The 24,712-nt window shown below is 67.4% G+C and overlaps 3 protein-coding genes across 10 annotated transcripts; 1 reads left to right on the top strand and 2 right to left on the bottom strand.

The window, feature by feature from the left end:
- Positions 1 to 60: 60 nt before the first annotated feature.
- GIT1 (GIT ArfGAP 1) lies at positions 61 to 8,634 on the bottom strand. Of its 4 annotated transcripts, XM_048324566.1 has the most exons (22): positions 8,521 to 8,634; positions 5,470 to 5,603; positions 5,276 to 5,388; positions 5,086 to 5,191; positions 4,924 to 5,010; positions 4,686 to 4,816; positions 4,514 to 4,608; positions 4,391 to 4,433; positions 4,183 to 4,209; positions 3,837 to 3,885; positions 3,685 to 3,757; positions 2,973 to 3,070; positions 2,783 to 2,894; positions 2,577 to 2,704; positions 2,346 to 2,498; positions 2,036 to 2,263; positions 1,873 to 1,926; positions 1,516 to 1,602; positions 1,339 to 1,412; positions 1,066 to 1,248; positions 867 to 930; positions 61 to 766 (listed from the first exon to the last, which is right to left on the bottom strand). In XM_048324566.1, exons 1-22 carry the CDS (start codon positions 8,570 to 8,572, stop codon positions 554 to 556), a joined length of 2,304 nt encoding a protein of 767 aa, XP_048180523.1. In that variant the 5' UTR covers positions 8,573 to 8,634; the 3' UTR covers positions 61 to 553. The 4 variants fall into 4 exon arrangements, with proteins under 4 accessions (XP_048180523.1, XP_048180525.1, XP_048180524.1 ...); XM_048324568.1 differs by lacking the exon at positions 1,873 to 1,926; XM_048324567.1 differs by lacking the exon at positions 4,183 to 4,209.
- Positions 8,635 to 10,393: 1,759 nt separating this feature from the next.
- ANKRD13B (ankyrin repeat domain 13B) lies at positions 10,394 to 18,234 on the top strand. 2 transcript variants are annotated; one of them, XM_048324570.1, is made up of 15 exons: positions 10,394 to 10,553; positions 13,935 to 14,070; positions 14,305 to 14,429; positions 14,502 to 14,547; positions 14,805 to 14,948; positions 15,049 to 15,238; positions 15,325 to 15,391; positions 15,481 to 15,562; positions 15,631 to 15,695; positions 15,777 to 15,907; positions 16,015 to 16,172; positions 16,249 to 16,401; positions 16,566 to 16,726; positions 16,888 to 16,964; positions 17,053 to 18,234. In XM_048324570.1, the coding sequence occupies exons 1-15, from the start codon at positions 10,443 to 10,445 to the stop codon at positions 17,261 to 17,263; spliced, it is 1,857 nt and encodes a 618-aa protein (XP_048180527.1). In that variant the 5' UTR covers positions 10,394 to 10,442; the 3' UTR covers positions 17,264 to 18,234. The 2 variants fall into 2 exon arrangements, with proteins under 2 accessions (XP_048180527.1, XP_048180528.1); XM_048324571.1 differs by lacking the exon at positions 10,394 to 10,553 and adding an exon at positions 10,568 to 10,643 and having other exon boundaries at positions 16,888 to 16,968.
- A 503-nt stretch (positions 18,235 to 18,737) lies between these two features.
- Positions 18,738 to 24,712, bottom strand: CORO6 (coronin 6). 4 transcript variants are annotated; one of them, XM_048324576.1, is made up of 12 exons: positions 24,640 to 24,712; positions 22,387 to 22,586; positions 21,653 to 21,775; positions 21,080 to 21,209; positions 20,817 to 20,998; positions 20,575 to 20,694; positions 20,240 to 20,359; positions 19,735 to 19,839; positions 19,501 to 19,646; positions 19,365 to 19,422; positions 19,050 to 19,283; positions 18,738 to 18,944 (listed from the first exon to the last, which is right to left on the bottom strand). In XM_048324576.1, the coding sequence occupies exons 2-12, from the start codon at positions 22,582 to 22,584 to the stop codon at positions 18,825 to 18,827; spliced, it is 1,536 nt and encodes a 511-aa protein (XP_048180533.1). In that variant the 5' UTR covers positions 22,585 to 22,586; positions 24,640 to 24,712; the 3' UTR covers positions 18,738 to 18,824. The 4 variants fall into 4 exon arrangements, with proteins under 4 accessions (XP_048180533.1, XP_048180529.1, XP_048180530.1 ...); XM_048324572.1 differs by lacking the exon at positions 20,240 to 20,359 and having other exon boundaries at positions 18,738 to 18,947; XM_048324573.1 differs by lacking the exon at positions 20,575 to 20,694 and having other exon boundaries at positions 18,738 to 18,947.

Here is a 24,712-nt window from a genome sequence, read left to right as displayed (position 1 = left end):
GGCGCCGGGGGAGTTGAACCCCCTGCAGCCACGGACCTTCCATGGGCACAGGAGCCGGGCGCCCGTGCAATGCTCACACCTTTATTGATACAAATGTACAAGGACACATCTTACAGTGGGGAGCGTGGCCCCGGCACGGGGCAGGACGCCCGGGGAGGGGTTCAGAACGCCCGGGGAGGGGGGGCCCGCGGGCGCCCCAGTCCAGTGTAATGCTGTGGGTGGCCTCGGGGGTACCGGCCACCCAGAGAGGGACTTTGTGGGAGGTGGGGGTACAAGGCCACCACCGCCACGGACAGCTACAGAGGCTATGTACAGGATAAGTTAGGCGCGTGCCGCGGGGCGGGCAGGGGGCTGTACAGGGGGATGCAGGCACCTACCCCGCAGGTTGAGCACCAGCTCCTTGACGGCGTGGGGGGCACGAGGAACCCTGCACCCCGGCTCCCCCAAAAGGCCACTTGCAGCCACGCTCACCCCAGGTGCCAGCTGCTGCTGGAGGGAAGGGAGACACGGAGAGCGCAGGGGCCTGGGGACACAGGGGGACACGGGCTGGCGCTCACTGCTTCTTCTCGCGAGTGGTGATGGTGACCAGCTGCTTGGCGGCCTTGGCGATGTCGTAGGCACACTGGATGACCTGCTGTGTCAGGAGCTGGTAGTCCACGGTGGCGCCAGGCTCGGGGGGCACGGTCTTGCGGCACTCGCTCTGCAGCCGGTAGGCGCTGGCATTGAGCAGCCGCAGGGAGCTCCGCACCGTCTCCAGTGCTGGTTTCTGTGGCAGAGCACAGGACCAGTGTCAGAACCCATGCTGACGGGGCTGGCAGTGTCTGGTGGGGACCACCCCCACCCCAGGGACACACCGCTCCTTGTACCTTAGGGAAAAGTGATGCCATCTCCGTCACAGCCAAGTGGATCTTCTCTGAGCAGGGCACGAAGCTGGGGGCAAGGAGAAAGGGTGAGCACCGCACCGTGGAGAACAGCGACTCTGACCATGGAGGGTGGCAAGGCATGGCCCCCCCCACCCTTGGTCTGGGTGTCCAGAGGGACCCTGAGTCCGTGCCCCAGTCCTACCTGTCATGCTTGGACTCTTGTGCTGCCCGCAGCAGCTCCTGGATATTCTTGGTGACCTGCTCAGTTTTGAGGATGACATCCTCCGTGCTGGGCAGCCCGGGGTCCAGCTCCCCGTCCAGCGGGTCCAGCTCGTGGGGGAAGTCCTCATCCTTGCTCAGCTCTACAAACCGCTTCCCCTCCATGCTGCAGGGACCAACCAACCAACCACCCTGGGTCAGTGTCAGCCCCTGTGTCCCCACGTACCCTGGTGCAGCCCCCAGCCCCACCACTCACCTGATCAGAACCTCACCCGCCTGCGTGTTGTCGTAGTCGCTGTCGGTGCCGCTGCCGTGCCGGTCCAGCTTGCTCTGGAGGGCAGAAGAGCAGTGTCAAGCCCTGCCCAGCCCCATCCCCACACAGGGTCAGGAGTCTCCTCACCCCAAGAATTGCTCCCCCTCCCCAATACGTCACCATGTGTCGGGCACCATCAGACGGGCAGGAGAGCAGCGGGGAGGATGGAGGGAAGGGCACCGAGGAGGCAGATGGACCTTTCCGGATCTGGAGGGGGAAAAGAGGGGAAGCCCATGCTGAACAGGGTGCAGAAGGGTCTGGAGCCAACCCTGGTGATGTGCAGGGGAGGACGAACACAGGGGACACCGCCACCCTGCATGCAGGACCATCCCGCAGCTGCCATCCCTTGGGAAGGTCCCCGGCCTGACCCAAGGGCGTGCAGGGCGGTGGGGGGACAGGACATCCCAAAGGCCACATCCTGGGCAGGCAACAGCCACCATGTCCATGCAGGAGCCGCCCCCGCTGCGGCCCCCTTACCCGGTACACGCTGGCCGGGATGTGCATGGAGTACAGAGCCTCGTCCTCCACCTCCTGGCGACACACGAAAGGTTACGGCCCCGCGGAGATGGGACCCAGCACCCTGTGGGGCTAGGGGGACTGCTGCACCCCAAAACCCTCCCACCCTCCCCAGCACACTCACGCCGGGGCTGAAGGGCTGGAGCCGTGTCACCAGCTCCTCCACTGGCTGCCCGAAGGGTTTCAGCGCCGAGCCCGGCTCGTACATGGAGAAGGCCTGGCGGTCCCGGCGGTGTGGGGGGGCCGTGCCTGGGGGGTGCCCATGCTCTGGCCGCTCGCTGGGGGCTGGGGTTGGATGTGCAGGACCAGTCTGCTGCCGGATCTGTGTGTTCTCTGCCTGCAGCTTGTGGATCTGCAGCAGGGAGAAGGGGGAAGGCATCAGCGAGGACGGGGGGTAACACTGACAAGGGGGATCCTGCCGGCCCCACACCCACCTCGCGCTGCAGCCGGCGCAGCTCATCGCTCAGGCTGTTGTTCACCTTCATCAGTTGCTGCACCTTGGCCTCAGAGGCAGCCAGAGCCTTCTTCACCTCCAGGTACTCCTGCAGCGTGATGGGGCCATCTGACAGGTCGGAGGAGTCCATGCTCTGCAGGGAGAGGAGCTCAGCGTTAGGATTCCAGAGCCAGGGGTCTGGGTGGGGGTCCAGGCCGGGGCCCGGGCTCACCCTGGCGCGGTTGTTGCGGGAGGCGTTGCGCAGCAGCTCCTGGTCTGTGTCCTCGTCGGAGGCGACGCTGTCGTAGTCGTGCTGGTCGTCCAGGTCACTCTGGCTCCGCAGCGAGTAGTCGAGGGCGTCTGGGGAAGGGCAGGGGGGTGCTGAGCACAGGGAAGGGGGGAGTGCTCAGCCCCACCTCGCTGCCCTCCATGCCTCACCTGTGGGGCTGAGCAGACTCTTCCCTTGCTGCCGGCGCTTGGCTTCCCCAAGGATGTCGATGAGCAAGGTGGCGAACTCCCTGGCGTTGAACCTGGCCAGCTTCTGCCGGCCCTGGGGGCAGGAGGGGGAAAAAGGGGGTGAGCAGGCATCCGGGTGCACAGGGCGGTCGTGTGCTAGAGAGGGCCTCACCTGGTTGCGCGTGGCTGAGTACTCGGGGTTGACAGGGAGGAAGGGGACGGCGCTGCGCTCTGTCACCAGCGTGCTGTGGTTCTGCGTCGTCAGCCAGACTGCAGGAAGGCACCTGGTGTCAGACCCTGGGGGACACAGGGGCTGGACCCCCCCGGACAAGCAGGACGCAGAGCCCGGAGCCAGCAGGACGCAGGCGCGGGCGCAGGGCCAGCCTGCTGGGGTTGGGAGCGGAGCCTGGCCAGGCTGACGGGAATCACCTCCCCCAGCCACCCAGCAGGGCTGGGGTCCCCCCTGCACCCCCTAGCAGGACCCCGCCCCGCTCTTCACCCTTTCAGGCACCATCTCAGCACCCCCTAGCTGGTGGGAAGAGGGTTGGACACGTCTGTTGGCACCCACCCCACCACGGAAACAGGGTAGCCCCCACCCCACCAACCCCCCAGATCAGGGGCACCACTGCAGGCTGAGCCCCCATCCCTGGGGGATCCCGGCACCCACCTCGAGCAGCACCCCAGCCCTGGCACCCAGCGGTGGCCCCTCGCTCTGAGCAAACCTTCCCGGCCGGAGGAATGAAGAAGGAGGGGCCTGCGGTCCCGGCGGACGCATCCAGATCGGGGGGAGCGCGGGGCTCGGCCGCGGCCCCGCCGGCTGCTCCTCCCCGCGCCGTGACGCCCGCCCCGGCCCCGGGGAGCTGCACCCCGCACCCCCCGCTCACCCGCGTCGTTCTCCCGACGGTCCACCTCGTCATACACGTCCATGGCCAGCTCCTCGAAGAGGCGGTTGCTGAGCTGCGGGACAGGGGACAGTGTCAGGCAGGATGAGGGGAGCAGGCAGGACACCCCCAGCCCTGCAGCGGCCCCCACTCACCGCCTGCAGCTTCTTCTTGGCTGCCTTGGCCAGTTCAGAGAGGTCCAGGCTGGGGGGTACGGGGAGGGGGGAAACAAAAAGTGGGGGTCATTCCTGGCCTGTTCCCACCAAAACAGTCCCCAGCTGCACCCCACCAGGACAGGGACCCCCCCCCTCAGGCACTGGGGGCTTCACCAAGCAGGGCTGGTGGGCAGGCACAGGGGGATGAGGTGGCAGGGGGCAAGCAGGACCCCCCCTCCCCGAGTGCCCCCCAGGTGCCGGGCTGGGCCGAGCGGCCAGGGCTGCAGGGGGGGCCCATGCCAGCAGCATGGGGGGCCCCCAGAGCCAAGAGCCGAGCGGACAATACCTCTGTGCCATGCACTTTGGGCGCACCCTGCGCTCCGGAGAAGGCAGCGGAGGGAAGAACAGGATAAAGGCGGACGTTAAACGCGCGGGCACGCCGACCCCCCGCCCCCCAGGGATGCTCCAGTGACCGGGGTCCCCCCCTCAGCCCAGCGGGGATGCTGGGGGGGACATGGGACAGGGCAGCGGGGCCACGGGCACCGGGCACTCACCTGTCAGCCATCTGCGGGATGATGTAGTGCCCGTTCTTGTGGTCTGCGCAAAGAGAGGGGTGGTGAGCAGGGCCCTGTGGTCCCTCCAGGGTAACCCCCTCACCCCAGGACCCCCTCACTCACCCGGCTTCCTGCCGCAGAGGTAGAAGGCCAGCCGGTCGGTCAGCTCGTACTGGCACTCCACCAGCCGCTCTGCCAGCTCGTGCTGCGCTGCCTGCCTGTGGGAGGGCCAGCAGGGGTGATGCCCACCCTAGGTGGGGGTGCAGGCAGGGGTGACCCCCTTTCCTGCCCTCACCTGGCATAGTCAATGGGGGTCCGGCCGTTCACATCGGGTGCCCCAGGGTCAGCACCGTAGACCACCAGCAGCTCTGCCTGCAGGATCTGCCCGGCCTTGGCGGCCACGTGCAGTGGCGTGGTACCCTTCTCCTGTGGGCATGGCAGCCTCAGCCCTGCAGCCTGCACGTGGGATGGGGCTGCAGGACCCCCTGGGCCCCACACCACCTCTCGGGTCCCCGAGCCCCACCAGTGCTCACCGGGTGGAAGAAGTTGGCCTGGGCGCCCAGCGAGAGCAGGCGCAGGCAGGTCTCCAGGTTGCCCGTCCGCACGCTCGAGTGCAATTGCTGCGGAGGAGAGAGCTGGTAACGGGGGGAATCTGTCCCCACCGCCAAAGGGGGATCCCTGAGCCCCCACCCCACCTTGCTGAGGTCCTTGGCAGTGACGCCGTCATCATCCCGGCAGGGCAGCTTGTGGACGAAGGCCAGCATCTGGTACTTGGCACGGATGAACTCCGACTTGGTGGGGCTGTGGGTGGGCAGTGGATTCTGGGGTGAGGAGGGGGCTCCCAGCCAGCACTGACCCTCTCCCCACAGCACAGGGGGCACTTACTGCACTTTGTCCTGGGGGTTTGCCTTCCGGCGCCCGCTCTGCACCTGTGCCGGATCCAGCAGCGAGTGCTCCCAGATAGAGTTGGCCCCATTGCTCGCCAAGGTGTGCACCATCTGCAGGGGACAGGCAGGGCCCAGTGGGCACGAGGGGTCCCGGTGTGCATCTCCCCACATTCCAGTGTCCCCAGCACCCACCTGGAGCAGGGTGGCGGGCCAGGGGCTGTGGCGCAGGTGCTTGACGATGGAGATGTGGCGGCCCAGGCTGCGGTGCACGCTGCAGCACTCGTCGCAGATGAGCACCCCGCGGTTGATCGATGCCCAGCCAGGGTCTGGGGGTGGCATGGGGGTGTCAGCGGGTGTCCCCTCCCCATGTGGTCCCCTCCCCATGCATCCATCCAGCAGGGGGGATGCGTTGCCACAGCAACCATTTCCCGAGAGATGGAGAGGGGCTCAGCTCATCACCAGGGGAAACCCACGGGTTTCCCATAGCAACCACCAGCCAAAAGGGGGGCAGAGTTTGGCCCCCCACCATCAGGAGGACAGCTGGTGGCAGGGATGATGCCAGCACACCCTGAGCAGGGACACCCTGGCTTGCTGCGAGGTCGCTTACCCCCAGAGCCCCTGGCTGAGTGTTTGGGGGGTCCTGGATGGTGGCAGTGTGCCCTGCAATGGGTGGGCACCCCCAGTCCATGGGCTCCGACGTAGGGTGGTCACCAGCTCTGCAGCCTCAGCACCCCGGTGCAGCCAACCCCCAGGACACCCCAGCTCTGGGGCAGGTGCCATGGCCCCCCACGCTGCCGTGCCCCTCCAGCCCCGCCGCTGGCCCCGGCTGGCCGGACTGGAGCCCTTTGTGTCCCAGCCGGGAACAAAGGATCGTTTGAGCAGCCGCGCTGGCCCCGTGCTGGCACCAGCCCCAGCACCCGCGGGGGCACTGCTCCTGGCCAGGCAGCAGCTCGCCACGCCTGCACCCCAAAAACGGGTCCTGGGGACGAGGGGATCTGGCCCCGTGGTGCAGCCGTTGGGCTGCAGCTGTTCGCAGCAGCATGAGGACAGGATTTGAGGACCCCCGCTGGGTCACAGCCCCCCTCCTCCCGGGAAAGCAGCCAGGCACGGGGTGTCGATGCTGAATCGTTCCCAGGTGTCCCCTCTGCCGGGCACGATGGGGGAGTCCTGCCACCCTCTGCCCAGCCCCACCCCCTCCCCTTGTTTCTGTAGGTCCTACATAAACACCACACTGTCCCACAAGAAGGGGCAGCTCGGGGATACAGGGCCTGGGGGGGTGGCCGCACTGACCTGCCCGATGGCCTGAGGGGGGACAGTGGCCCCACGACCTCACAGAGGGAGGGAGGAAGGCAGGCAGGCAGCCAGCCAAGCCTCCCCCACTTCCTTCCTCTCTGCAGGGTCCCGGACCCCTCCCCACGCATCCCCCCAGAGCCCTGAGGACACTGTTTTGGGGGGGGCACGGCATCCTGCCATGCTGCAGTGCCCCGGGGCCGGGGTGGGGTGGCCGCGGGGAGTGGTGGCCCCCCCCCAGCCTGGCAGCCCCGCGCACGCAGATGGCAGCGCCTTGGCAGCCGGTGCGGCGGCATCTGTGCCTTCGCGCCCGCTGCCCACGGCCACCGCCGGGAACAGGACGCTCCGTGCGGGGGGAGCCGGCCCGCGGCCCCCCAACCGGGCAGATCCAGAGTGTCCCCGGGGCAACACCCCCTCCCGCCCTAAGACAGCTGGGATGCGGTGGGATGCGGGTGGGCATTGCAGCAGCTCGGGGAGCGCAGGCACTGGGACACCCCAAACCGTGGGAGGATCCTGGAGTCCAAGAGAGCTCCCAGCACATCAATCCCTACACCGGGATATGGACTGATACCGGGACCCCCAGCACTCGGCCCCGCACTGGTGATGGCAGGGCTGGGGCCAGCCAGCATCCATGGGGCCAAGGGAGCCCGGGCAGAGGGATCAGAGCACCCCACAGGCAACCCCCATGCAGGGCCAGGCAGTGCATCCCCGGCAGCGACAGCCTGTGCTCTCAGCGCGGTAGGAAACGGCCTCTGGACTTTATAACTCATTTCCTCCCATGGCTGCCAGGCGATAAGAGATTGGAAGAAACTGGTTTCCATTTCCCCTGGCCGTAGCAGGGAGCCCCGGCACCGCCCCGGGAACCCCTGGCCCCCCGCTTGCCCGCCGGCACGGGGGATGCCTGGAGGCAGGGCAGCCTTTCGCCCACGCGTGCCGACAGCTCTCCTGGCAGGATCCGGCCATTGGCACGTGGCCGGAATAATTTCGGCACAGCCTTGGCCCGCGGGCAGCTTTCCGGGGCCGGCTCGGAGACCCGTTCATTCATTGCCGTGGGGCCACCTGCACTGGCCACGGGCAGGTTTGGGGTCCGGCCCTACGGTGGGCAGGGTTTGGGGGGGCCAAACCCACCGTGACGCCCACGGGCGCGTGCCCAGCGTGGGGGCTGCGGGCACCGGCACCGCCGGGGATGGGAATGGTCTTGCCCAGGCTCGGCTCCGGCTTGCAGCGCGGCGGCCGCCCGGCTCACCCAGCCGGCACCGCCAAGCCCGGATCCGCCTGGGGTGGGTGCTGGCTGTGGGGTGCTGTGGGATGCAGGAGGGTGTCCCCCATCATCCTACCCTTTACAGGGCCACCAGCGCTGCTGGCACCGACCGGCGCGTCCCCAGCCTGTGCCAGCAGCCCCCGCGCTGGGGTGCGAAGGCTGTGGGTGGTGCAGGGGGGCGGTGGGGACACGCGGGGTGGACCGGAGCGGCACGGAGGACGGCATGCCGGGGTATCGGGGCTATGTCTGGGGTGTATTGGGGTATTCCAGTGGGCTAAAAGGGGGTGCAGCAAGGGGGTCATGGGTTTCATCAAGGCGTTTCACTGGGGGCACATCAGAGGGTTCCTGGGGGGCAGACAGGGGACTCGGTGGGGGTGCCTTGGGTGTGCAGAGTGGAGCGCAGAAAGGAATAACCAGGGCGATCCTGGGGCCACCCAGAGGGGGTGAAAAGGGGTCTCGATTTGGGACGTAGAGGGAGATGCAAAAGAGGTCATGGGGAGCAGTCCGGGGGCAAACACCTCGGGGTACAGATGGGGCTGACGGGGGTGCGGGGGACGCACCGGGGGGTGCCATGGGGCGCAGAGGGGGCTCTCGGTGGCGCGAGGGGCGGGCAGGGCAGGCTCCGGGGGGCAGCAGGAGGCGCGGGGGGGGCCGGCGGGGCCGTGCCGGTGCCGGTGCGGGGGGGCCCTTACCTGGGGCGCTGCAGTCGGCGCACACCTCTGCCCGCGGCGCCTTCCGGGACATCCTCAGCGGCGAGGCGGGCCCGGGCCCGGGCCTCTGCGCCAGCGTGGGGCGGCGGCGGCGCCCCCCGGGCCCGCCGGGGGAGCGGCGGCGGGGAAGGGGGGGGGGGGGGGGGGGGGCCGGGCGGCGGGGCGGGGGCGGCGGGGCCCGGGGCGGCGGGGCCGGGGGCTGCCGGCTGCTCCCAGCGCCCGGCGGCTCCGCAGGAAGCGGCGCAGGCCCGGCCCCGGCGGAGGAGGGGCCGCACCGCCCCCGCCCCGCCACCGGCAGCGCTGCCGCGGCCGCCCCGCACCGGCACCGGCACCGCCCCGCACTCGCAGCCGCACCCGAACCCGCACCGGCACCGCCCCGCACCGGGACACGCACCGGCACCGCCCCCGCTCCGCACACGGACCCGGACCCGCACACGGATTCGCACGGGCACCGGCACCGCTCCGCATTCGCACCGGCACCGCCCCCGCTCCGCACCCGCACCTGCATACGCCCCCCCGGACAGCCCGGTCCCGGACCCGGGCACCTCACCTGCTGCTGGGCATTAGCCCTGCCGTTGCTCTGCTCCTGGTCCCGGGCATCCCCTAGTCCTGACCCCAGTCCCCGTCCTCGGTGCAATCCCGGTCCCATTTTCAGCCCAGGGCACTGTCCTGGTCCTGCTCCCAGCCCCTGTCCTGTTTATCCCGGAGGGATGGCACTGGTCCCATTCCTATTCCGGGTCCTGTGTAACCCAGTCTCAGCCCAGGGTACCCCCAAATTGCTTCAGTCCTGCTCTGGACACTTGTCCTAGATCCAGCCGCAGTCCTGGCCACCCCCAGCCCTCTTCCCAGTGCCACCTCTGACACTGTGCACCCCACTCCCGGGCACACCCCTTCCCCAGGACGCTGGGTTGGGCCACACACCCCCTCCACAGGGGATTTTGGGGGTGGGTGTGGGGACTGGGGACTATTTGCGGTCTGTTCCCTACTGTGACCCTTTAAGCACTTGGACCAGAGGGGACACCCCATGGAGGCCCCACAGACAGCTGAGGGGGGTCAGAGCCCAGCGGGAGCCAGGGCAGTGGGGCCGCATCGTGCCCCCCAGCACCACGGGGCAGGCGGGGTGACCTCACTGCGGGCTGCCGAGGAGGTGGCTCATGACGTCATGGGGCAGCGGGGCTGGCAGGGGGATGGGGGATGCTGTGCGGGGACAGGGGCGGGGGGATGCGACCACCGCCACCGCCGCGGCTGAGCACAGAATAATGCCGGGGGGGTGCCCCCCATGGGAGGGTGGGGAGCAGCCGGGTGGGGGGCCAGGAGCGTGGCGCCGGTGGAGGCCGGGGCGGCCGCAGAGGCCCAGCCTTGCATTGTTCTCGGGCGGCAGCCGGAAAACGCGACGCCTGCCCGGGAGAGACGCAGGCGGAAAAGGAAACGGGGCTGGGGGCCCGTGCCTGGTGCAGCGGGGGCGGGAATCGGGGTTCCCCCACGGCCCCCACCTGGTCCCCACCTGCCGTCTTCACCCCTGCCTCGCCATATGCTCGGGCCCGCTGCCCCACGGGGGGAGCGGAGGCCAGCTGGGAGGGGGAAGATCAGCCCAGGAAAGGGGGGAATTTGGGGAGGATGCTGATTGCCAATGGGGTGCCGTTTTGCAGGCCCCCTCGCGGGATCGGAGGCCGCGGTGATGGGCTCAGCGGTGCGGGAGGGAGACGAGGAAAGAGGAGGATGAAGATGAGGAAGAAGAAGGGGGCGATGCCGGGCAGGGCAACTACAAGTCCCATGAGGCCGGGCGGTGCGGGGGGGGCCGGGGAAGCACCGGGCGGGAGGTGGCGGCCCGCCCCGCCCCGCGCCCCCCCCGCCCCGCGCCGCCCCGCGCCGCGCCCGCCGCGCCGCTCCAGCATGCACGGAGGATGCTCGCGTCTTGCTCGGGCAGGAAGGGGCCGGAGGGCAGGTACCCGCTGCACTACCTCGTCTGGCACAACCGCGCCCGTGACCTGGACCGGGAGCTCAGCGCCAAGCAGGTGGGGCGGCGCGGGGACACTCCCGGCACGGCACGGCCCGGCCTGGCCCGGCTCCGCTCGGCTCGGGCTGATGCAATGCTCGGAGCCGGGGTGAGGATGAGGATGGAGATGAGGGGGGTGACAGGGATGGGGTCGCTGTCTGCGCTGGCGGGGCTCTGGGGGTGCGGTGTGTGTCCCCACCTGCACGCCGGGACTGTGCCTGCTGCCCCCGGGGCTGCCGCGGAGCGGTGGGTACCACCCGCGGCTCCCCTGCATCCTCCAGCACACGCAGCCCCGAGCATCCCTCCGCACGTGTCCCCAGCTCTCTGCTAGGCCTCTGCAGACCCCCGGCCCGCACCCCGCTTCTCAGGGTATTGCCACCCCTCTGGGGGTGCAGCCTTCAGCTCCCCACTCTCAGGCTGAGCCTCTCTAGGGGGGGGACGGACACGGGCCCTGATGTTGCCGGGGGCGCAGCCCCCCAGCCTCACAAGGGTCCTTCTCAGGGCGAGGGGACCCACTTTCTCCCTCAGCCCGGGAACCTCCCAACCGCCCGGTGATGGAGCGGGGTGTGGGTGCTTCCCCAGCGGGTTCCCAGCCTCCTTCTCCCCCGTGGCGTTGCAATTCAGGTAATTAAAACCCAACCCCGAAGACGCAGGAAACCGCAGGCGTTGGAGGGAGGCTGATGGGGAGGCTGTGCTGAGCATCCCCAGTCCCCTCGGCCCAGGTCCTCAAACCCCAAGGCACTGAGGGCCGTGCTGGATGGACCCTGGTGATGCATGAAACGGGGGTCATTGTGCCGCGAAGCTCCCGCCGGGATGCAGGCGATGGCTCCCGCCACACCCTTCTCCATTGTGGGGTCCAGCCGGAGGCTGCGCCAGCATCGCCCCGGTCTCCCACCCCATGGCCAGTGTTTTTATTTCCGTGGTAAATTGGGGTCAGTTTTCCCAGGAGCCCGGCGCGGCAGAGATCAAAGCTGGGCTCGGCAGACGCTGGGGAGGTGGAGGGGCTGCGAGGGGGGCTCCGAACCTCTTGCCTGCAGAGAAGCTCCAGCCTCCCTGCCCGGGAAGCAGAGGGGCTCTGCCCTGGCCCCCACTGGCATTTTCAGGGTGAGAGCAAAGCCAGCCGTGTGTGCACCCCAGGGGTGCACGAGGGGGCCCATGGGTGCTGCAGGCCAGACTCTGGAGCAGGTGGAGGATTGGGGGAAGAAGGTGGGGGCCAGCCCAGGCCCCCTGCTCTGTCCAGGGCATCCAGGGACACGGCTCAGCCCTTATCCCTGCCAGAGCATCCCCCAGATAAGGAGTTGGGGCTGGTGCTGTGTGAGATTCTGGGGGCCGGGTGTCCCCCTACCCAGGACTCTGCCCTCCCGCCACCTTGGTGACCCCCACAGGGCAGTGGCTGCACGTGCTGCTCCTCCCGAGTGCAGGTGTTTGGGGTTGGGAAGCACTGGGGCAGCTGAGAGCATTGCTCCTCTCCGTGTCCCCATAAGGGCTCTGTGTCTGCCACCCCCAAATTGTCACCATGAGCTCCCATCCACACTTGCCTCCACAAGGGAGCCAGGGTCAGTGGGTCCCCTTGGCACGGACATCACGAGGATGTGGCAGGCAGTGACACAGAGCCTGTTGTGCCAGGAGACCCCTCACGGCAGCCTGCCCCCTGGGGCGTGACAGGGACCCGGGGCTGCACAGGGACAGCACTGCCTGGCACCATCTTCCCTTGCTGGCCCATGTGCCCCGTTGCTACCCAGGAGCAGGAGCTGGGGTGCTCCAAGCCAAGGACAACCCCAGTGGAGGGACGTGCTGTGCCACGTGCCCAGCTGGCACAGGAGGAGCGACTGAGCTGCGGTTCTGCACTGCACCGCTGCCACCCCAAAGCCGCCCCCATCCCTGTCACCATCCCCAGTGGGTGTCACGGCCTCAGGACAGGCAGCACCTTGAGGTCTGTGCTGTGGTCCCCAAGCTGGAGCCAGCCCAGCACCAGAGTCCAGGACTGAGCTCTTGCTGGCAAATCTGGGTCACACTGTGTCCCCTGGGGTGGCTCCAGCGCCATATCCCCAGACTGGGGACCCTCATCCTGCCCAGCGCTGGGGCAGAGCTGCAGCTGGGGAACCCCACTGAGCCTGCAACTCCCGCCCACAGCTGGGGGGCGATTGCCTTAATTAGAGTCGTTTCATTAGTGCAATTAAGAAGCAGCCTGGAGAGCATTGGAGCAGCACATTGACTACCAGGGAACTGGGGGGCTGTTTTACTCCGGTGGTGTGGGTAGATGGGGGGTGTCCCCCTACCTGTGAGTCTTTGGGGATGAGGGCCATGAGAATACCCACAGCCCAGGCAGGGATGGGAACATCCCTGGGGCAGCAGGACTGCAGGACATACCCAGAGCGAGGCAGGGATATGCTGCCGGTGAGACCCTGGGCACCAGGGAGCCACGCTCCACCTCTGCCCACGCCCAAACACCTCTGGCTGCCCGGTCCCAGCTGGCACCTTTGGGTCTTGCACCCCAGGTTTGTTCTCCTGAGAGCGGCCTCCCCAAAACCCATTATTTGGGGACTGCCCCATTGCCTCCTGCCCTGGCAGCATCTGAGTGCCCCTCTCCGGTCTCAAGGCTTCTACTCCAGCTGGGTGCTGGGGGGCACAGAGAGTGTCCCCCCCTTCCCCGAGCCACGTCCCCAGCACGGGGCACGGGGTGTGACGCTGCTTCCCACACGGGGAGCGGGGCCCGTGGGTGCCGGGGGTGCCCACCCGCCAGCGCGCGAGGGATTCCTCAGGGCTGGCCGGGTGCCAGGCTCCGGGTTTGGCACAAACAACGGCAGCCCCAGCGACGGCTCCCCAGGGCCCCGGGGATCCTCCGAGCAGCCGCTCCGCTCCCGCAGCCGCCCGCCCCCGGCTCAGGCAGGGGAACACGTGCGCCCGCCGCAGCCCACGGCGCCCGCCGCGCTCCCGGCCCTGGCGGAGGGGGGCTGCCGGCAGCTGCTGCCTGGCAACTGGGCACAGCCCCCCCCAGATCCCCGACGTGGGGGCTTTTCTGGAGCTTGCAGCTGCATGGAGATGTGCAGAGCTCTGTGCGCTGCGCCAGGGGCATCTGTGCCCCCCCACCCCGCTGCCATGCCGTGCTCCTGCTCCGTGCCCGCCTGGTGGGTGCAGCCCAGCCTGGCTGTGCCGAGGTGTGCTGGGTGCTGGCAGCCACCACTGTGCTCTCCATGCCCTCTTCGTGGGTCTGGCAGTGGCAGCCGGGAGAGGCTTTTGAGGTGCTTCACTTGGGGGAGCTCAGGGGTGGGGACGCTCTCCCAGATACTGTCAAATGTTGGCTGCTTTCTGTGTCTGGGAGCTGCATGTCTGTGGGAGAGCACTGGAGGGCAAGGTCTGGCCACCCCAGTGATCCCGGAGTCTCATTCCCTCCTGACAGGCCGACATCGAGCAGCTGGACCCCCGAGGACGCACTCCCCTGCACCTGGCCACCACGCTGGGCCACCTCGAGTGTGCCAGGGTGCTGCTGAAGCATGGTGCTGACGTGGGCAAGGAGAACCGCAGTGGATGGACAGGTGAGAGGGTGGCTGCTTCCCTCCATCCTCCTGCAAGCTGCCCTGACACAGATACGGGCATGGAGATGGGTGTGGGCACGAGCATCAACATGGATGTGGACATGGACACGGGTGCAGGCATGGTCATGCTCACTCTGGTGCTGCGTGCCTGTGGCTCCTGTGCAGTGCCCAGCTCTGCAGTGCCAGGTTGCCATGCTGTGCCATGGCCCTGGGCACTGCCCCTTTGCCCCGCAGTCCTGCAGGAGGCTGTGAGCACCCGTGACCTGGAGCTGGTGCAGCTGGTCCTGCGCTACCGCGACTACCAGAGAGCCATCAAGCGCCTGGCCGGGATCCCCGTCCTGCTGGAGAAGCTGCGCAAGGTACCGCCCTTGGTGGGGGCTGCGGGGGGCTGCAGCCACGGGGATCCCTTGACCCCTTGGTGCTCTCCACAGGCCCAGGACTTCTACGTGGAAATGAAGTGGGAATTCACCAGCTGGGGTGAGCTCGGGGCACAGCGTGGCTGTGAGGGGAGCGGGAATTTCCCAGCAGAGTCCCCCAGCCCCAGCATCCATCCCCATCCCCATGCTGGGGGTCACCTGCCCCCTTGCCTTCTGACACCCCAAGCTTGCAGACCCCCCCATTCCTCCAAGGCACCATGTTCCCCAGGTGTGTCCCCCACCTATCTCAGCGCTGGCAGCCCCCTCAGGGGTGCAGATGGCCCCATCCCCGGCTGGGCTATTGGCATCTCTCCCCAGTGCCCCTGGTGTCCAAGATCTGCCCCAGTGACACCTACAAGGTGTGGAAGAGTGGCCAGAACCTGCGGGTGGACACCACACTGCTGGGCTTCGACCATATGACCTGGCAGCGGGGCAACCGCAGCTTCGTCTTTCGGGGACAAGGTGAGGTGACACCGGGATGTCCCCCTCACTGGGGAGTGCTGGCAGAGCCAGCCAGGTGACACGGTGGGGACCATGGTTGTCCTGACCCCATTCCCTGCAGACAGCAGTGCAGTGGTGATGGAGATTGACCATGACAGGCGGGTGGTCTACTCAGAGACGCTGGCCCTGGCCGGCCACGACCAGGAGGTGCTGCTGGCTGCTGTGCAGCCCACCGAGGAGCAGGTGATGGGGCGGCTGACGGCCCCCGTTGTCACCACCCAGCTCGACACCAAGAACATCGCCTTCGAGAGGTGGGCTGGGGTGGTACTGAGCCCACCCCCGGGAGTGCTGGCACCCCGGGCTGTCCAAGCAAACTCATGGTGCTGTGTCACGCCAGGAATAAGTCTGGGATCCTGGGCTGGAGGAGCGAGAAGACGGAAATGGTGAATGGGTACGAGGCCAAGGTGAGGGGCAGGGAGTTGAGCTGCCCAGGGGGATACAGCAGGTGGCAGCTGTGGGGTACCCACCTCTGCCATTCCCCCTCCTTGGCCAGGTCTATGGTGCTTCCAACGTGGAGCTGATCACACGGACACGGACTGAGCACCTCTCGGACCAGCACAAGGGCAAGAGCAAAGGTGGAGCCAGCACGGGCTGGGTGGGCAGGGCACCCCTGGCTCTGCCCTCACCCCCTCCTCTCCCGCAGGCTGTAAGACCCCCCTGCAGTCCTTCCTGGGCATCGCTGAGCAGCACGTGGGACCCAACAATGGGGTGAGTGCATCAGGGGTTGGAGGGGGTGGCCCTGCAGTCTGACCTCCCCCTCTCACCCCACCGGGCTGTCCCCCCATGCAGACACTGATCACGCAGACACTGAGCCACGCCAACCCCACTGCCATCACCCCTGAGGAGTACTTCAACCCCAACTTCGAGCTGGGCAACCGGGACATGGGACGGCCCATGGAGCTCACCACCAAGACACAGAAGTGAGAGGGGGAAGAGCAGACAGGGGCTCCCTGTGTCCCCACCCACACTACTGCAGAGCGAGGGGGGGACAGGTGGGGGTCCCCAGCCCAACGCCTGTCCCCGGCAGGTTCAAGGCGAAGCTGTGGCTGTGTGAGGACCACCCGCTGTCCCTCTGCGAGCAGGTTGCCCCCATCATCGACCTCATGGCAATAAGCAATGCTCTCTTCGCCAAACTGCGGGACTTCATCACCCTGCGCCTCCCACCCGGCTTCCCTGTCAAGATTGGTATGGACTGAGCTCTGCTGCTGACCTGGCTGGCAGAGGCAGCTTCCCTCCTCGCTTTTTTTCCCTTTTCCTGCAGAAATCCCCATCTTCCATATCCTCAATGCCCGAATAACCTTCGGCAACCTCAACGGGTGCGACGAGCCTGTCAGCTCCCTGCGGCACAGCCCCAGCAGCGAGGCACCCTCACCCAGCAGCGACTCCTCCAGTGTCAGCAGCTCCAGCTCCCTCAGTATGTGGGGGGGACATGGTGAGGTGGGATGGGAAGGGATCCCAGTGGGGTCTGGGGGTACAGCTGGTGGGGTGGGAGTGGGTCACAGCAGGGTAAGGGACACAGGACTGGCAGAGTGGAGTAGGACAGGATGCCCAGCCAGGCCAGCTCTGGTCTCCCCACAGCCTCGTGCCGAGCGTGCGAGATGGACCCGGCGCTGTTCGAGGTGCCGCGGGGGTACAGCGTGGTGGGCACCCACCAGGATGCCCTGCGGGAGGACGAGGATGACCTGCTGCAGTTCGCCATCCAGCAGAGCTTGCTGGAAGCGGGCAGCGAGTACGACCAGGTGGGCACTGCCACCTTCTTCCCCATCCCAGTGCCACCCGCGATTCTCACTCACCCTACCTCCGCTCATCCCTGCATCCCATGGTGGCGGGTCAGAGTTCATGCCGGGAGGACTGGGTTTTGGGGTGCCACCCTCCAACACTCCTCTGTCACCGACCACAGGTGACCATTTGGGAAGCACTGACCAACAGCAAGCCGGGCACCCACCCCATGTCGCACGAGGGCCGCCGGGGAGACAGGTTGGTAAGGTCCGGCCAGCCCCGCAGGGGGGAGTGGGTGTGGGAGCCGGACCCACGGGGCCCCCACTGAGCCCCTGCTGCCCGCCAGGACTCCCCAGCACACGGCGTCCCCGCGTCCCCCCGTGGCCCCGTCGCCGGGGGGTGGCAGGGGGCCCAGCGCCCTGTTCCCCAGCTACGCGGAGCAGCTGCGCCTGGCCATGGCGCTGTCGGCGCGGGAGCAGGAGGAAGCGGAGCGCCGGACGCGCCAGGAGGAAGAGGATCTGCAGCGGATCCTGCAGCTCTCGCTGACGGAGAAGTGACCCCGCAGCCCCACTGAGCCCCTCACACCCCCCCCCTCCAGTGGGGATGGGGACGCGGCCGGGGCCGTGTCTGGGGGCACAGAGAGGGAGCGGTGTGGGGGGGAACCAGTCCAGGAACTGCGGAGGGCAAGTGGGGAAGGGGAGAGCAGGATTTGGCCCTGGGAGAAGGTCCCCAGAGCTGGGGCGGTGTTGGGGTGAGGTGGGGGCGCCCCGCAGCAGCCCAGGGTGGGGGTGGGTGTTAACCCTGCACCTGGGGTGGCAGGGACCAGGGAGGGCAACTCCACAGACTGTACCCCCTCTCCAGGACAGCCCTGCCCCCCCAGCCGCCCGACGGGGTGCTGCTCAGCCCCTCACCCCAGGAAGGCGGTGGGGGGCACATTTTCCCCCAGATGGGTGGGCTGCCAGTTGCGTGGGGTCCCGGGGTTCCCCCAGAGCCAGGGGGCTCTGCCCGGCTCCCTCTTCCCCCCCTGCCCAGGCGCTACCAAGTGCACTTACCCGGGAGCTGCTCTGCCTGCCAACAGGGGTGGGGGGCTCTGCCCTATTGTACCCCACAGCCAGCGAGGGGCTGCACAGCCGCCCCCCCACGGCACGGGGACTGCTGGGGCAGCTGAAGGGGTGCCTGTGAAGGGCCGCCCGGTGTCACCCCCCCTTACCCCTGCTCGCACCTCTCCACCCTGCTCGGATGCCCCCCCTTGGCAGCGCTGCACCCCCTCGTCCCGGGCACTGACCCCAAGAGAAACCTTACGTCAAATGGTGCTAACCCCGGCCCCCTGCCCCGGCTGCTCCCCCTTTGCACATGGGGGGCCGGGGGCTGCGGGGTGAGGGGGGCTGGGCTCGCTCCCCTGGGACTTTTCATAGCTGGTGCCCCTCCCTCCACCCACCCGTGCACCCCACAGCAACATCTGGGCCAGGGCCGGGGGAGCCCGAGCAGCTCCGACCGCGGCCAACACCAATAAATGCTCTTTAATGTTTGTCTCTCTCGGCCTCCCTCTGCCTGGGCCGGGGGTCCGCAGGCAGCAGGTGCTGGCAGTGGGGTGCAGGCAGCACCCCTGGCACGATGGTCCCTCGTCCCTGGTACCTGCCACACGGCCAAGGGTGGCTGAGCCCTTTATTAAAGGGGTCCAGGAGCAAAGAGCCAGTTGGGGGCACCCGCCGAGGGGCTGATGGGGCAGAGGGGGGTGAGGGGGTGATGGGGTGGGGGTGTAGCACCGTACACAAGCACATCCTGGCCGGGGGGGCCCGGCAGCTCCCTGTCCTGGGAGGATGCTGGTGCCCACCGTGCAGGTTCCCGTGGAGGGATGCTCGGCAGCCCCAGCCTGCGGGCACTGAAGCAGGACCCCCTCGGGTGCTGCATGGGGTGCCCATGTGCCAGGGCACCCTGGGAGAAGGATGCGACTGATGCCCACAGAAGGGGGTCAGGGTCCGACCCCCTCCCTGCCCCCTCGGCTCCTGGGGAAAGAACACGGCTCCGGGCTCCTGCCCAAGGTGGGGACTCGGCTTTAATCCCCGGGAGGCCGGGGCAGTCCTGGCCGTGCCCGTGGTCTTGGCCGTGGCCACCGCACTAGTCCGTGCCATTGGTGAACTGGCAGAGTTTGTTCTCCAGGTCGGAGATGCGCTTCTCCTGCGCTTGGACCGTCTCCTTCAGGGCACGGATCTCCTCCAGCACCTCCTCCAAGGCTGGCTGCTGCAGGGAGGGGGGACACAGGGTCACCGACCAGTCTGGCCCCTCCCACCCCACCGCAGGGCAGGGGTACAGCTCTGCTGTCCCTATCCCCAGGACACTCACAGAGAAGTAGTCGGAGTTGCAGCTGGAGTGGCTCCGTCGGGGGCCTGGCGGGGGTTTGCTGTCCAGGATGTTCTTCTTGACCACCTTCAGCTCCCGGTTCTTGATGGGGACGTACCCATCCCGCAGCGAGATGAGGATGGGCTCTGCGTCCTTCCCTGACAGCCACTCATCCGCCTCCAGGGCTGGCTCGGGGCCTGGCGTGTCGGGGTACAGGTCATCCTGGAAGAGGTCTGACTGCGGGAGGGAGAGAGACCATGGTGAGATGTGGGGTGTCCCCCCCAGGCCCCCATCTCCCCTGGGACCCCCCAGGCTCACCTTGCGTGGCACTGTCATGACGATGGGCTCGCACTTGCGCTCGTGCAGCTTGAAGAACCTGTGTGGGCCACAGGCAGTCAGGGTCCAGCTGATTGCCCTGACCCTTCTGGCTCCCCCCAGACCCCTTGGCTCTCACCTGGCGATCTCGCACTTGCTGACATCCAGCCCACGCTTGGGCATGAAGCCCATGCCCCGCTGGGGCTCCTTGCTGCTGTAGGTGTTCAGGTAGTGCACGTAGGGCGCCTCGTCCGTGATCTCAAAGTACCGGATGCTGCTGTCACCCTGCAGGGGTGGGGACAGCTGTCAGCCAGCCCTGGCACCCTCAGGGACAGGGTGGCACGGGGGGTGCACCGCGGGGAGGGTGGGTTACCTTCCCGCAGAGGTAGACGATGCTGGAATCGGCGTCATAGAAGGGCAGCAGGACCCCATTGCTCGTGTCCATCTCTTGCAGGGCAATGGGCTCCTCAAAGTTATTCTGCGGGGCCAGAGCAGTGATAGAGGGGTGTGAGCAGTGACCCCAAAACCCCCACCCTGGTTAGTCACACACGTTAGCCACGGCACACTGGGGGACAGGGCTTGTTCCCTCTGGGGTACATAACCCCCTGGGCAGGCAGCTTGGCATGCCCCCCCCCAGCCCCCTGCCCCACTCCTGTTTACCTGCACGGCTGGGTAACCCCCCAGCCCAGATATACCCCCCTTTCACAGCACTCCCTGCCTCCCAGCCCCCTCCCCACCACAACACAGCACGGCACACTTGGGAACTTGGCATCTTTTGGGAGGGGGATGCAGCAGACACCCCATCCGGGGGCAGGGTGGGTTGGCAGGGGGCCTGGGGGGCCAAGTTCCCAGGGCAGCACTCCATGCGGCCTCGTTACCGGGTCCCACAAGCCCAGCTCCCGCTGGCTCATTCTGGTAAAGCCCGTGGTAAAGATGTGTCCTTCCCGCGTGAAGATGGCCCGCACGGGCCTCAGCCCTTCGTGGGGGGCAAACCTCTCCTGGGGGGAGGGGGAGACAGTCAGCATGGGGCACGGGAAGGGGGGAAAATGGAGGGGGTCCGGATCTGTCCCCCAAAACAGCCGTTGAGTCCTATTCCATGGTGCTCCCTGAGCGCACAGCGTTGCCAGAGAGTATCCCCGGCACCCAGAGCACTCCGGGCTGGGCTGAGATCGGTGGGATTGGTGCTGGCCAGGCTGGAGCCGCCGTCTCGTACCAGGTCCCAGAGGCCCAGCTGCCGCTCGCTCATCCTGCTGAAGCCCGTGGTGAAGATCTTGCCATCGGCCACGAAGATGGCGCGGATGGGGCGGGTGCCGTCGTGCGGTTTGGTTTTCTCCTGCGCCGGCGTTAGCAGGTTAAATCAAACACAGAGACGCGCGGTGTGGGGTTAGTAGGGTCAGGCAGGCACTGGGGGGGACCCCGCGGTGGGATGAGGGGGGGCACGGCAGGGGCACTCACCGCTATGATCTGCTGCTTGCGGGGGTCGATGACACGGACCTTCTTGTCCTTGCAGGTGGTGACGAGGAGGCTGCCATTGCGGTTCCAGCCCACGTTGTAGATGAGGTCGGTGTGCATGTCATCCAGCGCCAGCAGCATCTCCCCCGTCCCCACGTTCCAGAGGATCACCAGGTTGTCACAGCCTGCAGAGGACCCAGGGAGCAGATGCTGTCACCGCGTGGATCTCCTGCGACCCCGGGGAGGGTGACCCGGGACCCCCTTACCTGCGCTGAGCAGGACGTTGCGGGCGGTGGGGTGCCAGGAGATGATGCTCACCCGCTTGGAGTGTCCCTCCAGTGTCACCACGGGCTCCGTGATGTTGCGCACGGGGACATAGTCAGGGATCTGCCACACCTGGGGGAGGGGACGGAGAGCAGGGCGTTGGGGATCACCCCGTGTGTGAGCACTAAGCGGATGAGGGCCTCGGAGCCAATTAACCACATCATTAATCCCAGCTCAGCCTGCGGGGAGGGTGGTGAGGGGATGCCAGAAGCGCCTCCATCCTGGGGTGCATCCCCAGCATTCAGGGTGCTGGTGGACACAGGGAGGGGGGCATGGCTGGGGTGCAGCCCCCAGCCCCCCCCCAGCTATTCCTGCGTGCTGAGTTGCCTGGGAGGGTATATTTAGCACAAACTGCTGCATCATGGAGAGAGCAGCCGCTGCCAGCGCGAACGCATGGCACCGGGGCTAAAAATAGGCCAGTGACACTTCACAGGCGGCAAGGGGGGGGGGGGGATGCTCTGCATCGCTCCCCCAGCGGCCGCCACCCCCCTCCCGCGCGGGGACCAGCCCCTCACCATGACGGTGGTGTCCTCCGAGGCGCTGGCGATGACGTTGTCGTTGTGGGGACACCAGTCGATGTCCAGCACGGGTGCTGTGTGTCCCGTCACCAGCGGGTGGTTCTTGTCCACCCGTCCTGTCTGCAATGGTGAGGGGCCGGGATGAATCTCCCTGGGAGAGACACTGCCAGGTGCCCCCCAAAGCCCAGCCCGGCCACCCTGTGGGGTTGTGGCACAAATGGGGACATGCAGGGGATCCCGGCAGTGGCCAGAGGTTTGCACCTGCCTCGAAGGGGGAAACTGAGGCACATGGGGCAAACGGGGCTCACCTGGCACAAGGCCTCATAGGGACTCAGAGGGGAAGGATGTGACCTATGCGAGGCTGTTTTGTGTCTGCTCTGATGGCGAGGAGGGCTTGGGGACCCCCTCCCAGTCTCTCTGTCAGGGTTGGCAGGGCAGACCCCCACTCCACTGGGTGCTGCTCCCTGGGCATGCTGTGCTCCCAGGGAATTAGGGTTGGGAGGAAGGAAGCTGGGGGTTTCCCACATCACCTCTGTTGCCCCAGGGATGTCACCCTTGGCAGGTGTCGATGATGACCCAGGCTGTTCCTGCCCTGAGCCCCCACATGAGGAGAGGGTATTGGGGCAAAGCTGGGGGGCTCTGGGGCCACAGCAGCTCCCCAAAATCAAAACCCATCAGCATATTGCCCCCACCCAGTGGCGTGGCCAAACCCCAGCATCCTCCCCACTCACCTTGGCAAGGGGCAGGACAATGAAGGCCCCACCACCACCAGACTCCACAATGATGGCCACAAACTTGGGGTTGACGGCGCAGAAGGAGCTGTCACATGTCACCTTGGAGACACGGATGTCCTCGTACATCTGGTCTGCCTTCACCGGCTGCCCGAACACGTGCCGGAACTTGCTCTGGCGCACCACGCGGCGGCTCATGGCTGGGGGGACAGGGTCAGGCCACCACCTCCCCACCCTGGCACAGCTTGGAGGGGTTCTGGTCCCCTCAGTGCTCTGAGAGATTCCTCCTACTCTGGGCACAGTGGGAAGCCTAGGAACACTGAGGTGCCAGGGGATGAGGATACGGGATGGTGCCTGATGTGGCCCTGACCCTGCCTCAGGGAGCAGGAGTGGTCCCTGTGCAGGGATGTGGGGGTGCTGCAGGTGCTGGGGACTGTCAGGTGGTGGCCAGAGCCACTTGGCACTGGGCAGGGACATGGCCATGTCATGTCATAATGCACAGCTGTGCCATGCCCCACAGCTGTGCTGTGCCCCACAGCTGTACCATGCCCCACACTTGTACCATGCCCCATTGCTGTGCCGTGCCCCATTGCTGTGCTGTGCCCCACAGCTGTACCATGTCCCACAGCTGTGTTGTGCCCCACAGCTGTACCGTGCCCCACAGCTGTACCATGTCCCACAGCTGTACCATGCCCCATTGCTGTGCCCTGTCCCACAGCTGTGTTGTGTCCCACAGCTGTACCATGCCCCGTGGCTGGCACTGGAGTTGGCACATGAGTTGCTGCAGCAGAGTAGCAGGGCAGAGGGGACTTTGGGGTGGACATAAAGGTGCTGCACACCAGATCACAGCTTGTCCCCTTGTATCCCATCCTGCATCACTGGCCTGAGGTTGCCTGGCTCGACCCGGCACCCGGGAGGAGGGCTGTGCCTCCAGAGCTGCCTGCTGGTGGCTCACACCTCCCTCCATGGATCCCTGTCTGGTGGCACGGATCCCTGCCACGCACTCTGCACCCCCACCTGGGTAAGGGCTGGACCTGGCACAGACACACAGCTCCACAGGCACACTGGGGTGTGGAAGAGCCCTTCCCATGGCCCCAGAGGGGTGTCCAGACCTCAGCCACAGCTGGGCACGATGCCCACAGTCACCCATCTCTCCCCCCAGCCTGTGCTGCTCCTGGGACCTGCCCCAGGGGGAACTGAGACACTCAGGACCACAAAACCCTTGGAGCTGGGGCTCTACCGCACCCATGAGCCACTGGCTACCCCGGGGACTCCCCTCTGCTCTTCTGGGTACACAGCCATTGTCAGGAGCCACATTCAGCCACCAAACCACGGCCGGAGGGCCAGGCACCGCTGTCCCCAGCCCACAGAGCTGGTGTGGGCAGAGGCAGGAGCACATCTGCTCCTCCATGTCCCAGCCGGTGCATTTTGGACAGGGCACACGCAGTGCCCTGCCAAACCACATCTGCCCAGTCCCTGAGTGTCCCCGGAGTCCTCACGGCACTTCAGCATCATCCCTGGCCTGGCTGAACGGGTTGGAGCTGGGCGCTAAGGGGCCCAGAGCCCGGCTACCAAGCGGGGCTGGACAACGGCACCGCTGGTGTCACCCCCCTCGTCTCGAGCATAGTCCCCAGCCCTGGGGAGGGGCGAGTGGGCTCCGTGGGGACGCTCTCCCAGCACCTCAACCATTGCCAGTGGGAGCAGAGTCTGGGGTGTCAGCACGCAGGGAAGGAAGGGACGGCCTGGCTGGCTGGGCAGGGTGCGGGCAGCGTGTGGGGTGCAGGTGGGGGGCAGATGTGATGCAGGCAGAGTTTAGCAGGGTGCAGGCAGCGTGTAGGGTGCAGGCTGGGCTGGGGAGGAGCCGGTGGGGTGCTGGCAAGGTGCAGGCAGGGCTGAATGAGGTGCAGGTGTGGGGTGCAGGCATGAGAGATGGGTGGGGTGCAGGCAGGGCGCAGGTGGGGTCGGATGGGGTGCTGGCAGAGAGCGGTGGGGTGCAGGCGGGATACAGGCGGGGTGCAGGCAGGATACAGGCAGGACAGCCCCGCTCCCCGCTCCCCGGCCGTGCCATTACGTTGCCACAATTGAATCCGCAGCGACTGCTCGGGAACGACCAGAGGTCACTGTCCAAATATAGCCATCTCCGCCGGCGGGCGGCGAGGGGCCGGGGCCCGGGGGGCTCAGCCCCGCTCCCCGCGTCCCCCCGTCCCTCCCCACCGCGCTCCCCGCCGCCCCCGCCCCGCGCCCGGCTCCCACCTGCGCTCGGCGGCTCCTCCGCGCCCGGGCGCGCCCGGCTCCGCGCTGCGCCCCGCTCGGCTCCGCTCCGCCC

Source organism: Corvus hawaiiensis, chromosome 20, assembly GCF_020740725.1.
Source record: "Corvus hawaiiensis isolate bCorHaw1 chromosome 20, bCorHaw1.pri.cur, whole genome shotgun sequence".
Taxonomy (NCBI): domain Eukaryota; kingdom Metazoa; phylum Chordata; class Aves; order Passeriformes; family Corvidae; genus Corvus; species Corvus hawaiiensis.
This window is presented reverse-complemented; position numbering and strand designations above follow the sequence as displayed.

Coding starts and splice junctions, on each gene's coding strand:
- GIT1 (XM_048324566.1), bottom strand. CDS start 8,572: ATGTCCCGGAAGGCGCCGCGGGCAGAGGTGTGCGCCGACTGCAGCGCC. Junction 3,758..3,836: donor CCAAGAAGAAGCTGCAGGCG/GTGAGTGGGGGC, acceptor CCTGTCCCGCAG/CTCAGCAACCGCCTCTTCGA. Junction 767..866: donor TGGCATCACTTTTCCCTAAG/GTACAAGGAGCG, acceptor GCTCTGCCACAG/AAACCAGCACTGGAGACGGT.
- ANKRD13B (XM_048324570.1), top strand. CDS start 10,443: ATGCTCGCGTCTTGCTCGGGCAGGAAGGGGCCGGAGGGCAGGTACCCG. Junction 14,548..14,804: donor GTGGGAATTCACCAGCTGGG/GTGAGCTCGGGG, acceptor ATCTCTCCCCAG/TGCCCCTGGTGTCCAAGATC. Junction 15,239..15,324: donor AAGAACATCGCCTTCGAGAG/GTGGGCTGGGGT, acceptor GTGTCACGCCAG/GAATAAGTCTGGGATCCTGG.
- CORO6 (XM_048324576.1), bottom strand. CDS start 22,584: ATGAGCCGCCGCGTGGTGCGCCAGAGCAAGTTCCGGCACGTGTTCGGG. Junction 20,360..20,574: donor AGCTGGGCCTCTGGGACCTG/GTACGAGACGGC, acceptor CCCTCCCCCCAG/GAGAGGTTTGCCCCCCACGA. Junction 19,284..19,364: donor TCATGACAGTGCCACGCAAG/GTGAGCCTGGGG, acceptor TCCCTCCCGCAG/TCAGACCTCTTCCAGGATGA.